This window comes from Puma concolor, chromosome B1 (genome assembly GCF_028749965.1).
Source record: "Puma concolor isolate L17-30 chromosome B1, mPumCon1.1.hap2, whole genome shotgun sequence".
NCBI classification, from domain to species: domain Eukaryota; kingdom Metazoa; phylum Chordata; class Mammalia; order Carnivora; family Felidae; genus Puma; species Puma concolor.
In genome coordinates, this window is record NC_141670.1 from 164800953 (window position 1) to 164816646 (window position 15694).

A 15694-nucleotide genomic window follows, 5' to 3' on the forward strand; every position below is an offset into this window, starting at 1 on the left:
TCATGTCCTTGAACAAGGTACTTAATGTCTCACAGTCACAGTTTGCTTCTCTGTAAAAGTGAAGCACACTAGGTGATTTGTAAGGAGCCTTTGATTTGAATTCCTCTTACTTTATGATTTCCATGTGCTGTGCTCAGCAAATAAAGTCCAGAACAGGAATTACATGAAGACAGTGGCTTTGTGTCTGTTTTGTTCACTGCTGTATCCCGTTACCCAAGAATAGGGCCTGTGCATAGTAGGAGCTCGTACTTGTTGCATAAATGAACAAAAGCCAACATACGAACCTCTAGTAAGAAGAAATGGATGAATTATATCTCCATTAAAATTGCATTTTATGTTCACACTTTGAAAGCATTATAGTTTTAGAGTCTAGCTGGGGGTTATTTTTGTAAGACTGACTGTGTGTGTGCAGTGCAAGTAAGAGTACATCTGATTCTAACCCTCCCCTGATAAAATACTTCAATGGCTCTCCATTGCCTTCTGGGGAAAGACTATCACTTTTAACTTGTTTTCGAAAGCCTTCTTAAATCTGTGCTCTGCTGATTTTTCAGCCTTAATCTTGTCTATTTTTTCCTGCTCCCTCCTTCCTTTCCCTTCTATATGTTCACACGCTTGGCTGCAGCTACACTAAACTTCTTTCAGACCCTCAGTCTTCTGCTGTCCCGCCTTGTGATCATCCTACATGTTGCTCTTTCATTTGCCCCACCCCATTGTTAGCTTTGCTTCCAGAGAGGGTACCTTTTATTTCCTGTATCAGCTCATAGTGTATTATCTTAAAATTACTAGTTTAGGGACACCTGGGTGGCTCAGTCGGTTGAGTGTCCGACTTCGGCTCAGGTCATGATCTCACTGTTTGTGAGTTCGAGCCCCGTGTCGGGCTCTGTGCTGACAGCTTGGAGCCTGGAGCCTGCTTTGGATTCTGTGTCTCCCTCTGTCTCCGCCTCTCCCAGCTTGTGCTCTATGTGTGTCTCTCTCTCTCAAAAATAAATAAATGTTAAAAAAAAATTTTTTTTTTAATTACTAGTTTAATGTCTCTTCTGTCCAACCAGACTTTGGGAGCTTGCTCAGAAAAAGTCTGTGCCTGACCTGTTCACTGTTATACACCATTGCACCTCTAGTGCCCGGCACTGTCTACGGTCCATGAGGTGTTGGTGGTCTGAATGCGACGCCACCCATGCACCCAGGATGCTAACATTCTGATAAAGCCAGAATGCTTCTGTCCTTCATACCCTGTGACCACTTTCACTCCCAACTCATGAAAACAAATTTTCTTTAATACTACATAATTCGAGTTAGTGATAAATGTTATAAACAAAATAAAATGCGGCAAGTGGGATTTGGAATAAGAAGTGCCACGTTAGCAGGTGCCTTGGTGACTCGGTCATTAAGCATCTGACTTTGGCTCAGGTCATGATCTTATGGTTTGTGAATTCGAGTCCCACATCGCATGAGCTCAAGTCCTGCTTTGGGTGAGCATGAGCCCCGCTTGGGGTGAACTCAAGCCCCTCTTGGGGTGAACTCGGGCTGTGTTTGGGGTGGGCACGAGCCCCTCTTCGGGTGAGTTTGAGCCCCACTTTGGGAGAACTCAAGCCCTGCTTCAGGTAAAGCATGAGTCCTGCTTTGGGTGAGCCCTGCTTCTCTTCCTCTCTTTCTCCCTCTGGCCCCCCCGGGATTCTCTCTCTCTCTCTGCCCCTTGCTCAATTGCACCCTCTCTCTTTCTCTCAAAAAATGAAAAAAGAAAAGGAGTGCCACATTAGCTAGCTAGAGCAGTCAAGGAGTGAACACTTGAGCGGCACCTAGAACAGAACTAGCATTTAGTAGGTGTTCAGTAAATGTTTGTTGAATGAATGAGACCTTATTAGTGAACATCTGGAAGAAAAGCGTTGTAGGCAAAGGAATGGTTGGGAATATGCTTTGACCCATTCAAGTAGCTGAAATCAGGCAGTGTGACTGAAGGCTAGACAAAGCTGAGAAGGTGAGAGATGAAGTTGTAGATAAGTAAGGAACTTGGATTTTAGTGTAATGGTAGTGGGAAGCATGGAAGGGTTTTGAGCAGGAGAATGATATGAGCTGATGGCTTTGGGAAGTCACTCTAGGCCAAGCCATCCTCAGTTCTTGCTTGGATCGTGTAGCAGCCTCTCACCCAGAGCTCAGATTCATTCTCTACAGTGAGTGATCTTTTTATTTACAAAAACAATTTTTTAGGGGCACCTGCGTGGCTCAGTCCGTTAAGCCTCTGACTTCGGCTCAGGTCATGATCTCACGGTTTCGTGGGTTTGAGCCCCAACGTTGGCTCCGTGCTGACAGCTCAGAGCCTGGAGCCTGCTTTGGATTCTGTCTCCCTCTCTCTCTGCCCCTCCCCCACTCATGCTCTGTCTCTCAAAAATGAATAAATGTTAAAAAACATTTTTTTTAATGTTTATTCATTTTTGAGGGGTGGGGGGGGCAGAGAGAGAGGGAGACAGAGGATCTGAAGTGGGTTTTGCACTGACAGCGGAGAGCCCTATGTGGAGCTTTAACTCATGAACCTCGAGATCATGACCTGAAACTGAAACGGAGAGTTGGATGCTTAACGGACTGAGCCACCCAGGTGCCCTTATGGTGAGTGATCTTTTAATAACGCAAATGTGATCGGTCAGTTTGTTGCTAAGGACTCTTCAGTTGCCCTTGGAAGAAAGTCTACAATCCTAGTGTGGGTTTACCAGGCCTTGGATAAGATGCCACTGCAACTGAGGGCAATGGCATACTAGGTCTTCATGCTCCGTTCATTTCCCTGAAAAGGTCTCATATTCTCCCCTCAGGCCCCCTGCCCATGCTGTTGCTCCTGCCTGGACTGCTCTTGCTCAGGTCTTTAACTGGCCACCTCCTACTCTGCTTTGGGGGCTCCCTATCACATCCTCAGCCACCCTCTGACTGCCACCTCCACACCTAGACCAGGTTAGGTGTTGCACTCTCCCAGAGCCGCTCCCCCCCCCCCCCCCATTTCTCTGCTTTGTCACCTCTGCGGGAGCATGCTCAGTTCCAGCTTCCCTGCCAGACAGCTCGCCCCATGAGGGCAGGGCCCTGGAGGCCACCTGCAGCTGTGGTTGCAGCGCCTTAGTGAGTGCCTGGCCCACAGCAAGAGCTTTTATTCTGAAATAAAGAGCCAGGGAAGGGCTGTTCTCCCGTGCCAAGGGCCTACTTCATGTGTCTTTCTGTGTTCAACTGCTCTCTCTTCTATTGAGATGAAGGGTAATGGACTATTTTGTGAGATGTGAGGTAATTGTTTAAAAAAGAGTCAGGAGGACAGATGACTGTTGAAAGCTCTATGAATAATTTAATTAACAACCCTACCTTCAGAGCTCATTAGGCTCAGCACGGATGGAAGCCATTATTCCCTGCTGTGGAGAACTATGACTCAGATTGCTCTGCGTTTCAAATTAGTTGAGGATGCTTTGTTGTTGTTGTGATTGTTATTGTTGTGTTTATGTTGGAGCACTCTGACTGTGACTGCAAATCCTGTGAGTAAGCATAACGTGCCCTGCACTCCATGAAGAAGCCATTTCTCTGAGTTTGGTCACAAGATAATGGTGTGCGTTCGCATTTCACCCTTCGTCTCCTAATTGCATGCCTTCCGCTTGCTTGAAGTAGCACCGTGAGTCAACATTGAGCCATCTCTCAAAAATTAATGCTGTCCTCTTTATATTTTATTTGGTGATGAATATTTCCTGTTAGGTTCTAGCAGACTGCATTTGACATTTTGTACATGCCAAACCGAGGCAGCTTCTAAGATTTCATTCCTAGTCGAGTAATTCTGGTGAATAAAGAGCCAGGAATTAACTGAAAGGAGCGTATCTTCATGAACAGAAGTCTCCTGACACTTAACGCTAATTCTAGCAGGTTATTACTGTGTGTATATTGTTGGCCTGTAGTCTTCTTCAAACATGACAATTTGTCATAACAGTTTCATTTTGAAGGATACAAGATAATCGGCTTAGCAAAAAAGAGCATACATTTTGTATGTATCCAACTTTTATGTAGTTACTGACGATATTGAAGCTAATTAAATTTCATGGCAATAAAATGGATCTTTTCATAGGACACATGTTCTGCCTTGAGTTGTATATTTCAAGGCATCTATTGAAACAAAATTGTGTTCTGGTAGGTATGATGAAATACAGTTAATCTCGTTGGAAAACTTGACTTTATAAACAGAGAAAAGGGTAGAAATTGTTTAATTCTATAAGTTTTGGGGAATGTTCTTTTGTTGCCTTTTTATTACTATCACTGGATTTGTGAGAAAGAAAAGGATTTTAGTAAAAGAAATAACAGCATGGAATACTCACCCGTCTTTTACTGAGTTTCACAAAGTTAATCAAATTGATACCTATGAACTTGGAGCACCAGAGCATAATGGAAACCATATAAATGTAGCCTGTTAGAAATCCAAGAAATTAGCATTCTAGTTCAAGCCTTTTATTTTACCAAATGGTGTAGGATCATGGTTAGTAAATGGATTTTGGAGTTCACCAGGGCCTGGGTTCAAATTTGCACTCACTGGCTATGTGATTTGGGCAAATTACTTGATCTCTTTAAGAATCTGCTTTCTCACTTATGAAATGAGGCACTGATATTTATCCCGGAGGGTTGTGATTCAATGAGATAATATAGTCATATTGCCTGTGACATAGTGAGTCCTCAGCAAATGAAACTAAGAAAGATTAATTGAATTACCTCAGGTCATGGAAGCAGTCCATAGCACTTTGGTGGCCCCAAGCTCTAAACCTTGCCTCCTTTCTTATTAACAATGGGTGTTAGGGAAGTGGTTTCATTCTTTCTCTGTTTTATCAGGGGTCAAATAGATAGAGGCCATTTTTCCTCTCTTTCCCAAGGATATAATGAAAAGCAAATAAGAGCTAGATTGGAAATAATTCCTTGGGCATTTTAGACTTTAGTGTTTTGTTTGTTTATTTGTTTGTTTTTTTGCCTTTTCAGCTATATAAATGGTATTTATGCAGAATGGTTTAAAATTCAGCAAAGTCTTGGAGGGAATTGTTTAGAGAAAGCTGAATAAAAGTGGAAAGTGGCATCGTGTAGAAGAGTGACTGTCAATGTCTACAGGTGACCTACAAGGGGAATGTTATGATATTGTTTATTTTTTTATTTTCTTTTTTATTTTTTAAATATGAAATTTATTGTCAAATTGGTTTCCATACAACACCCAGTGCTCATCCCAACAGGTGCCCTCCTCAATACCCATCACCAACCCTCAAAGAGAGAGAGAGGGAGACACAGAATCTGAAGCAGGCTCCAGGCTCTGAGCTGTCAGCACAGAGCCCGATGGGGGGGCTCGAACTCACAAACAGTGAGATCATGACCTGAGCCGAAGTCGGACGCTTAACGGACTGAGCCACCCAGGTGCCCCTGATATTGTTTAAAACAAAAGGTGGAAAATCCTGACAGTGAGCATTTCCTGCTTCATGAGTTAATATAGATCTACTATTATACTTCCTTCTTCACTCTGTTTCATTCCATCTTATGTGAGGTGCACACATAAAAGAAGAATAGAAGATGTATTAAGGATTAGAAAAGAAAACCAACATGGAAACTTTAAAATTATTGATATTCTATAAAATCAGTTCTCTTTGATGATCTGCATAATACAGGCCTGGCATGGTTTAGTAGGTGGATGACCAAGCTCAGGAGCCAGTTGCCTGGGGGTGAGTCCTGGGTCAGCCACTTACAGGTTGAGTTTACTTAAGTAAGTTGGCTTCTCTGAGACTTTTTAAGTTGGTGTGGCCATCATGACTTAGCTCAGGGTGTGAGGATCAAATGAGACATAAGAAGTTGTGTTGTAGATTCTGAAATGCTTCTAAAATAGAAAGTAGTGGTGGTATTTAAAAGTATTTTTAAATACTGTATTTTACTTGCCTTTCAAAAACCTTCCCTAAGTTAGCCATGAAAAAAGAGATAAGCTGTTTTCGGGTGGGTACGATTATTAAAAGATGTTGTCCAGCTGTTCCTGAACTTAAGACAAAAGACGAAGCAAGACGAGGTAGGTTGATAGACGAGCATAAAGGGTTTAGATTTGGTGTGATGGGACCTAATAGCAGTTTGATTTGTTTGGAGCCGTAGTGGTTTTCTCAGGCATATTATAGAATTTTCTTTCGGTGTCTTTGAAATCTAAAAATAGATTTCCACGTGTTTGTGTTGGGTGAGGCAGTGTCTTGATGAAGATGTAATTTACTACTAACTCTAATGTTCACTTCTACCCCAAAGTCGTACATCCAATTGATAAGTCAGTCTGGAAATATTTATGGAATCTGAACTCCTCATAAAAGTAGCAGTTCTCATTTTAAAATATCCCGTTGTGTGCATCCTGCAGAATTTCAATATAATTAATGAGGTGAGAAGCTGGCATAGAAGTCATTGCTTAAAAACCTTCCTTCCTCTTAGCCATTCTGATGGGCATGAAGTGATATCTCATTTTCGTTTTGATTTGCATTTCCCTGATGATGAGTGATGTGAAGCATGTTTTCATGTGTCTGGTGGCCATCTGGATGTCTTTTTTGAAAAAACTGTCTACTCATGTCTTCCGCCCATTTTTTAAAAAAAGTTTTTTCATGTTTATTTTGAGAGAGAGAGAGAGCATAAGCAGGGGAGAGGCGGGGGTGGGGGTGGGGTGCAGGGAAGAGAGAGAATCCTAAGAAGGCTCCACACTGTCAGTGCAGAGCCTGACTTGGGGCTCGAACTCACAAGCTGAGGTCATAACCTGAGCCGAAATCAGGAGTTGGACGCTTAGCTGACTGAACCACCCAGGTACTCCAATCTTCTGCCCATTTTTTTTAATGTTTATTTTTGAGAGAGAGAGAGACAGAGAAAGAGAGAGTGAGCACGGGCAGGGGAGGGGCAGAGAGAGATGGAGACATAGAATCTAGAGCAGGCTCCAGGCTGTGAGCTGTCGGCCCAGAGCCTGACGTGGGGCTCGAACTCACAAACTGTGAGATCACAACCTGAGCTGCAGTCGGAGGCTTCACTGACTGAGCCATCCAGGCGCCCCTCTTCTGCCCATTTTTTAACTGGATTATTTGTTTAAAAATTTTTTTTTGCTTTTGATAGCTGTAAGTCTTGAAGTAATCTATAGTACAGTTTCTTATTTTATTCCTGCAAATCACAATTCTGTGCATCAACATGTCATATGCGGGAGGATTGCTTGAGTTGGAGTTTTCAGTGTTTGATATGTATCATTATGAATTCTGTATTGTGTACTGTTGATCTTTTCACATTAGAAAATGAAGCTACTGGGGACACCTGGATGACTCAGTCAGGTAAGTGTCTGACTTTAGCTCAGCTCAGGTAGTGATCTCAGTTTGTGAGTTCAAGCCCCACAATGGGCTCTGTGCTGACAGCTCAGAGCCTGGAGCCCGCTTCAGATTCTGTGTCTCCCTCTCTCTCTGCCCCTCCCCCACTTGTGTTCTGTCTCTGCCTCTCAAAAATAAATAAAACCATTAAAAAACTTGTAAATACATAAATTGAAAAAAGAAAAAAAAAAAGAAAATGAAGCTATTGGCAGTGTTTAGTCATATATGTATGCAAGTAGATAGAAAAGACTAATGCATTTCCCAAACAGGCTTCCTTGTATATCTTATGAGAAAATTCTGACCTTTGATTTTTTAAATTACCATTGCTGTTGCTACTACTGCTATGTTTATTGAGCACTTAGTATGTGTTAGGCATTGTTTCAGGTGCTTCAGATATATTAACACATTCAGTTCTCATAATAATCTACTGAACATGTGCTATTACCACCCCCAAGTTAACAGAGGAAGAAACATGTACAGAGAGGTTGAGTAACTTCCCAGTGACATAGAGCTAACAAGCAGCAGACCCAGACCCTTTATTGTTTGGTTCCAGAACCCACGCTTCTACAGTCCTGCCTCCCACTGGTCTGTTACACTGGCCCCTTTGCGATGGCACTCTGTGTATTGTTCAGTCCCTCGTCAGGAAAACGGAAAATTTGTACAGTTGGAGAGGATAAATAATTGCGTAAAATACGCTATTATAATTATAGCATGGATTTCAGTCAACTTCTCTTCACTTACCAAATTTGACATCAGGAATTGATTTCAGATGAAGCTTCAATAGTGTGAAATAGTCTATTGGATCAATTTTATGGGCAAATTAGAGCAAGACAGTGATTAACTCGTACGTTCAACTCAGATGCTGACATAGGAGTAAGTGTGTAAACCACCACACAGCAGTCCCAGAGAGACTTGGGAAAGAGGTGAGTGCAGGACATAGAGGGGCTGCCGGTAAGTACAATGTGGTCTTCTTCGGTGCCAGTCATTCAGAGAGCCAACATCAGTTCCCGCGTGTTCGCTTGGTAAGCTTAAAGTGACCGTGTATGATGTGGGGGTTGGTTGGGTGCACTTAGGAAACTGTCTTGTTTAGGAAGTAAACATTAGAAGCTGTCACACATATCTAAACAATCAGAATTGTTTCTATCAGCAAAACAATTTTCAAGGAAACATGACCTGACTGCATCAGTGTTAGAGATCATGGAAACCTTATGTATTTCTTGTAAAATGTTGCCGTGAAAAAAGCCAGAGAGTACAAGCTCCAAGTGACTTTAGTACGTATAAGCAAATCAGGATTGTATGGAAAAAAAAAAAAAAGACTCCCTGTCATTAAGTGAATTAACTGAATATCTTACAAACCCTTGAACACATTGAATTTTAAGACAATTATCATTCATCAGCAATAGTAACAACCATCATAATGAACACACTACTCATATTCATTGTGAATCCGGAAAGTGCTTTCTGTGCATTATCTTTTTTAACCCTTACCACGGCGCTGTGAGGTAGTCACTATGGTTACTTCTGTCTCACAGACGAGAAAACGGAGAAAGAGAGTTACGTGCACTAGATTATACAACCAGCAAGCATTATTCGTTTGCTTATTCAGCATTTATTGAATAGACCTCCCGTGAGACCTGGTGTTGTTCTTGGTAGTGGGGACTTTGCAATGGGTAAAACAAAACCCCTACTTTCACAGAAGGACCTTACCTTCTCTGAGGGAGCTAGACAACAAACAGATAAACATGGGAGCCTATGATCAGGCAGATGGTAATGATGATTACATAGGACAGCAAAGCCCAGGAAGGGAGAAAAGGAATACGAAGATAAGGTGCTGGGATGGGCTCTTTAGTTTTTTATGTGTGTTTTAGTAAAGCAGGTGGGGGGGGGGGCTCTCATAAGGCGATATTTCAGCAGACAATGGAAGAGAGAGAGGGGTATGTGTAAGAGGAAGAGCATTCTTGGCAAAGGGAGAGAAGGGGTCTGTGTGCTTGGACTGCCTGAGGAAGATCCAAGAGGCTGTGTAGCTCTTGGGTGGGTGGGCGAAGGGGAGAACAATCAGAGTTTGGACCCAAATTTGATCAGACCCCAGCGCCCACATTTTAACCACAACACTAATCCGAGGTGGCAACCACAGCCTTGACCTAGTGCGATTTTGGAGGCACTCTGTATTAGCAAAGTACACACTCACATAGAAAAGAGGATGGCAGTGACATTCTACTCTAGAAGTTGTGTGTAGTGTTGAGAATATGTGAGAAATCCCTGTGGTTTGGGGAGAGGTGCTTTGGAGAACAAAAGTAGGGAACGACCGTGGACCATAAACTTGGGAAACTGGGAGGATCCCTGCTCGGAATACTTTCGTGGTTCTCTATTGCCTTCAGAGCTTTGGAGAAATGGTGTAGCTTTCCCAAAGCCCCATAGGAAATAGACCTAGTTTTGAATGATGATAAAGACCGTTTTCGTTACTGCCAAGCTATGCTGCACTTTTCAGAATGTGAAATCGACTGCATACTCCTTGGCTCCCTGTCACCTACCGAATGATAAGCCTTGGCAGTGAACATGGGGCCCTTGGAGAGTAGTGACTTCCTCTTCCCCTTTGCCCTGACATCTACTGCCCTCCTCTTGCATGTCAGCATGGAGCAAAACAATACTCTTTAGTGCCATGTACGGGGGACTTTGTACTGAAATGAAATGCCTGTAATATCCTTCTCCCCCTTGTTTTCTTGTTTTGTCATGAAGATATTATATCTCCCTTGAAGACTTTACTATTTTCCTTCCCAGACTGAGTTACAGCTTCTTGCCTTGGCTGCTTTCAGAGCTTATAGATCTCTGTACTTGCTTATCATTTCTCTTGGAAATCATTCTTTGAGTCCCTGTCCTCCTACCCAGGATTAGAGCCCTTGCTCTGTGCTACCAGAAAACTCTATGCAAGCATGGATCTGCCTCTTATCACATTTTGGGGGGTATTGTGTGTGTGTGTTTGTGCGTGTAAATATTTGCCTCTTCTTTCAGGCTCTAAAGTCATTGAAAACTTGTGCCTCCTTTTTATCTGTATTGCAACCACTGAGAAGAGCACTTGGCATATAGTTTACAGGCAAATTTAAATTGAACTTAGAATATTGGATGTTGAGTTATAACGATGACAGTTTCGATCAGAGCAAAACAAGGAGAATATGTTGAACAGTGATGGTGGTTCACTCAGAAAAAAATACATAGTAATAAAAACAGTACTATTTAATGAAAGATTATTGTGTGCCAGGTTTTAAAGTCGGTGCTGAAACACATCATTCCATTATTCCAAATGAAATTCAAACTTGAAAGACATACCCTATTAAGTATAACTTTAAAGCTAAATTAATGTCATAAAACCAAACTATAAAAAATACATTCATTTTCAAACTGTTGCTAACTGGACCGTAGGAAGGGTGAGTGGGGCTTTAAGTGGAGGAAAAATGCCCTTAGAAAGGGACAGAAGTCATCTTTGTTTTTTTAGACTCAGTTTATAGAACGTTACTACAAATGTGTATACTTGGCTACATGCAGAGATCTTCCGGAAAGAACACTGTACTCATTTATAATTTGGAGGTGGTGTGGTGGGTGAGACAGAGGGCTGTTGGAAAAGTGAGCCCAGATGAGACCCTGCATAATGCAGTGCTTCGTGCTGTATCAATGGTTAATTGTAAAGGCTGCAGAAGTACCAGCCTTAGAACCTAAGGCCCAAAGTGGGCTACTTAAGGCCATGGTTACTTCGCCTAATTCCTGATTTTCATTCAGTAGAAAACCCATTCATTGGGAATTCTATTGAGTAGTTTTTGAACACTAATTCTCATTGCTGATTGCTTTGTGTTCCCCTGGCAAGTATGCTATCTCAAACTGACATGTTTCTAATCACCGAGAAATCATTTTTAGACATGCCTTTAACTTTGGCTTACAAATCATATTTATGTTACTCTAGCAATGTTGAATTACACTCTGAAATATTTTTAAACGCAAACCTCAAACAACTTATCATATGTTTTTCTCACACTTCTCAGCACAATGTAACTTTGCTTCCCCCACTTTTTTGGGGGGAAGTGGGGGCTTGATTTTATTATGTCCTTCATTTCTCAATATTTTGTGCTGATTAAAATGGATTAGATATGCTTTATTTCGTCTTAATACTTAAAGCCTATCAGTAGGAAAGACTATATTCGTGCTCGGAAGAGATACTTAAGAAGTTATTTTGTTTTCAACTCTTTTCATTATCCAGCAGAAATTTATTCCAAAGCTCTTGTGTGGTTTCACTGCAGGGACGCGGCCGCCAAAGCCTTGTGGGAAGCCTTACTGAGCACCAAGCACAAAGAGGCAGTGATGGAAGTGCGGAGACATCTAGTGGAAGCAGCAAGCAGAGAAAACCTGCCAATCAAGATGAGTATGGGTAAGCGCTTCCTCTTCTCTGAGGGCAGGAGCCACAGGCTCCAGGAAGTGGATTGAAGCTTGCTCTGAACTGCGGGCCAGCCTAGCCAGCATGGCTTCCGACGAGAGCATTCAAGGCATTTGTAAACGGTTGAAAGAGTAGGGAAGGAATATGGACACACTGCCCTCAGGGCTCAGCAATGACCCCTCCTGTTTTAGACTCAACTTTGGGAACTCCAGGAGAGTCCTTGCTTACAAAGACTAATTCTTCTAGTTTCTTTACTAGATCTGGGGCTATCAAAATTGGTCTGGACCTCCTCCCCTCCATTCTATTCCATTCCTCCTCCTCCCCTAACCCCCCCAACTCCCTTATTGTGGATGAAGAAAGGGTCTTTTATTGGTTTTCAATTAATGACTGAACTACTGTGCTGAGCAGGGGAGGAGCCGAGAGAGGGAGACAGAGGATCTGAAGCAGGCTCTGTGCTGACAGCAGTGAGCCAGATGTGGGCCTCGAACTCACGAACCCTGAGATCATGACCTGAGCCAGTCAGGCGCTCAACTGACTGAGCCACCGAAGCGCCCCAAATTTGTGTTTAAAATGGCTTTTTCCTTTTGATTAAAAAGTCAGAGAACTTGTGTTTTGATCGATTTTAAAAAATGAATTTGATGTTTTACTTATTTTTTAAATTAAATAATTTTATTAATATGGAAATATTTAAAATGGATATTGAATCTGGTTAATAGGTAGAATTTAATTTTGGAAACTTGCAAAAGTTTCTTTCGCTATTTTTTTTTTTAATTTTTTTTTTCAACGTTTATTTATTTTTGGGACAGAGAGAGACAGAGCATGAACAGGGGAGGGGCAGAGAGAGAGGGAGACACAGAATCGGAAACAGGCTCTAGGCTCCCAGCCATCAGCCCAGAGCCCGACGCGGGGCTCGAACTCACGGAGCGCGAGATTGTGACCTGGCTGAAGTCGGACGCTTAACCGACTGAGCCACCCAGGCGCCCCATCTTTCGCTATTTTTAAAAATAATGTTTTTCTTGGGGCACCTGGATAACTCAGTTGATGAAGCTTCAACTTAGACTCTGGTCATGATCTCATGGTTCTTGAGTTCAAGCCCTGCTTTGGGCTGTGTGCTCATAGAGCCTGGAGCCTGCCTCGGATTCTGTTTCTCTCTCTCTCTCCCTCTCTCTCTCCCTCTCTCTCTCTCTCTCTCTCTCTCTCTATCCCCTCCCTCGCTTGTACTCTGTCTCTCTCAAAAATAAATAAATAAACCTTTTTTAAAAATTAAAAAAAATAATGTTTTTCTCTTGTAATCTGCTTTTAGGTATTCAATTAATATTAGTACATTTTATTGGGTAGGAAAATTTTTCTGTGCTGAGATTCATAATCCAAGTTCTTGATTATTTATGAGTACAAAAATCAAACTACCAAGTTGAAATAGAAGAACAAAATTTTGAAAGTGAAAGAATGTGGATGAAACTAAAAGGAGAAAAGGTACAGGATCATAATAAGAAAAAAAAAATCATGATTCTGAGTGTGTTAGGTGACTCCATATGAGGGCTTTTTCGAACATAATGATGATAGAAAAATGAAGGTAACTAGTGTTTATTGAGTCAGGTTTTTATCTCTTTCCCTGTGTTAATCTTATTTAATCCTCACAGTAATTCTGCCAGATGGTGACCATCAGTATCCCATTTTCAGATAAGGAAACTGGAATAGAGAAAAACTAAGTTGCTTAAGGCCATATATCTGAGAAAGGTTAGGAGAATTCACATCAGATATTCTGAGATGAGAGGATATGTTTTTTATTTATAAAATCATCCTATTTCCATATAACCAATACCAGAGGTCTGTGTGTTATTTTGGAATAGAAACAAGGTGCTACCTTGAGACCTTGAATTTAACTATTAATTTTCCTCCCTCCTTCTTTCTGCTTCCTTCCTCCCTCTCGTCCTCTCTTTCCTTCCTTCCTTCCTTCCTTCCTTCCTTCCTTCCTTCCTTCCTTCCTTCCTTGCTTCCTTCCTTCCTTCTTTCCACAGTTCTAGATACACATTAATAACAAGTGTATTTACTTTTTGGAGTTCCTTATCCATGAGAATGTTGAAACAGGAACAAATTTATATTGTGAATCAAGAAAAGTAGGATTGCACAAAGGTCTTGGTGATAAGGTTCATTTATATTGCGGTTCGGTGATGTAACCTTACAATGCTATCACAGAGCATAAATCAATTTTTGTTGTGCAATATAGGACTCTTGAAAGATCAACACACTTTTCTAGAGGACTATATCTTTTAAAAATAATGAAAGACGGAAATAAATGTTTTAAAAAGACAGATAACCCCCTAAGGAATTAAAATTTAAATGTTTCAGTTTTTGGTTGACCAAACAAACAAACAAACAAACAAACAAAAAACCCACAAAAAACACCCATAAACCTCAGATGAAATGATTTGCATTGTCCCAAAATTACAGAAAAAAAGAAGGAAAGAAATAGATAATTGTTAGCAAATTTTGGTTGTAAGAAGGACCGAAAAGATTGGCCCAAACAACACTTTATTCATGTGCCAACTATAATTTGGTAAAAGCTTAACAGTGTGACTCCCCATTTCTGCTTCATATCAACTAGTCAGAATTTGTGCTGAGTCTCATTTTCATGTACCAACGGATAGATAACCATGAACAGTAAGGAAAAGATCTGGAGCTTAAACGTAATAAAACATTGGTATTTGAAAATCCCTTATCATTTAGCTTATCATAAAAAAAAAATCAGGGTCTGGTGTCTTAGATGGCTGCAATGCTTTTTCCAGCATCATTTAAAACTATGAAATATGCTTTAAACTATGTACTCTTCTCCCACTCCCTACTGTAAATTCTACCAAAGTATACATTTTTCTGTAATAGAAGCTTCTAGTACTTTTGAAACATTAAACAGAAATTTTAATTCTAGATTGAGGAGTCTCTCGTATTTAAATTCACTGAGAGGGATCCTATGATTGAAACCTCAGATCTTAAATGTAAAATTTCTCAGTACAAGGTAAGTTCATATTAAAACATTATAAACACCGACAGAAAGAAACATCTTTCTGTTAAAGGAAAAAACACTTAGTTGCTAAAACAAAGAAAAAATTCATTTTATCATTTCACATATAAACATATGCCATCTTTCCAAAATCTTATTAAGTTGTCAGTTAGCTAAATAAATGTGTCCCAGAAAAGTGATTTTTGAAACATCGTAAACTGAATTGCATTTTCAAAATGAAAAATGTATCCTGAAAGTACAGAAGAAATAGACTCTAAGAAACCCATTTGTTTGGATACGAAATGACCATTTCCAGAAGAAATGACCAGAATAAGGCTGTCTCCGTTTCTACATTTTGCATTTTAAACAGAGACTCGGTTTCTCTGGAATACGTCTGTGGTTGGAAGACCTTCACCAGTTTGCACTCTTGCTCTCTGCAGAGTGGACGTCCTCCCCAGTGTTTAACGGGGGGCAGGAAGATCACATTGGAGCTGAAGGAAAACAGATCTCTAGAACATCGTGTTTTCTTTTGCGGTCAGATTTCACGAGAAAGTATTCTACGCTTGATGCCTCTGTGTTTTCATCGTTTTCTTGCTTATTAATGTAGTGCCGTCTGGTTTCTGACACTTCCTTGCGAAAAAGTCTCCCAGACCACTAACCATAAGGAGGTTTCCTCAGTCCTCATTCTTCTGGACTTCTTTGCAGCATTCACTGCTAGACTCACCGCTACCTTGTGCGTGTGCCTGTTCTGTGACTGTGATGGGGTGCGAAGTCAGTTATGTCTGGTTCTGCCACCAAAGAGCCAACCTTCAATTTCTATGTCCATAAACATAGGGAAAATATCTATTTCCTAGAATATGGAGGGAGGAAGAAAGCCGTGAGCAGAGTGAAGGTTCTGACCGAAGCAGTGCTGTGTGCTTCAGCTGTAGAAGCTGA

At 41.2% G+C, this 15694-nt stretch overlaps 1 protein-coding gene across 3 annotated transcripts in view; it reads left to right on the forward strand.

Moving 5' to 3' along the window:
* SCFD2 (sec1 family domain containing 2) overlaps positions 1–15694 on the forward strand; it is a 406985-nt gene that overhangs the window by 47463 nt on the left and 343828 nt on the right. For all 3 annotated transcript variants that reach the window (XM_025921777.2, XM_086705074.1, XM_086705075.1), the window contains exon 3: positions 11627–11754. In XM_025921777.2, coding sequence (XP_025777562.2) covers positions 11627–11754 — 128 coding nt within the window. The remainder of the gene's footprint in view (positions 1–11626; positions 11755–15694) is intronic.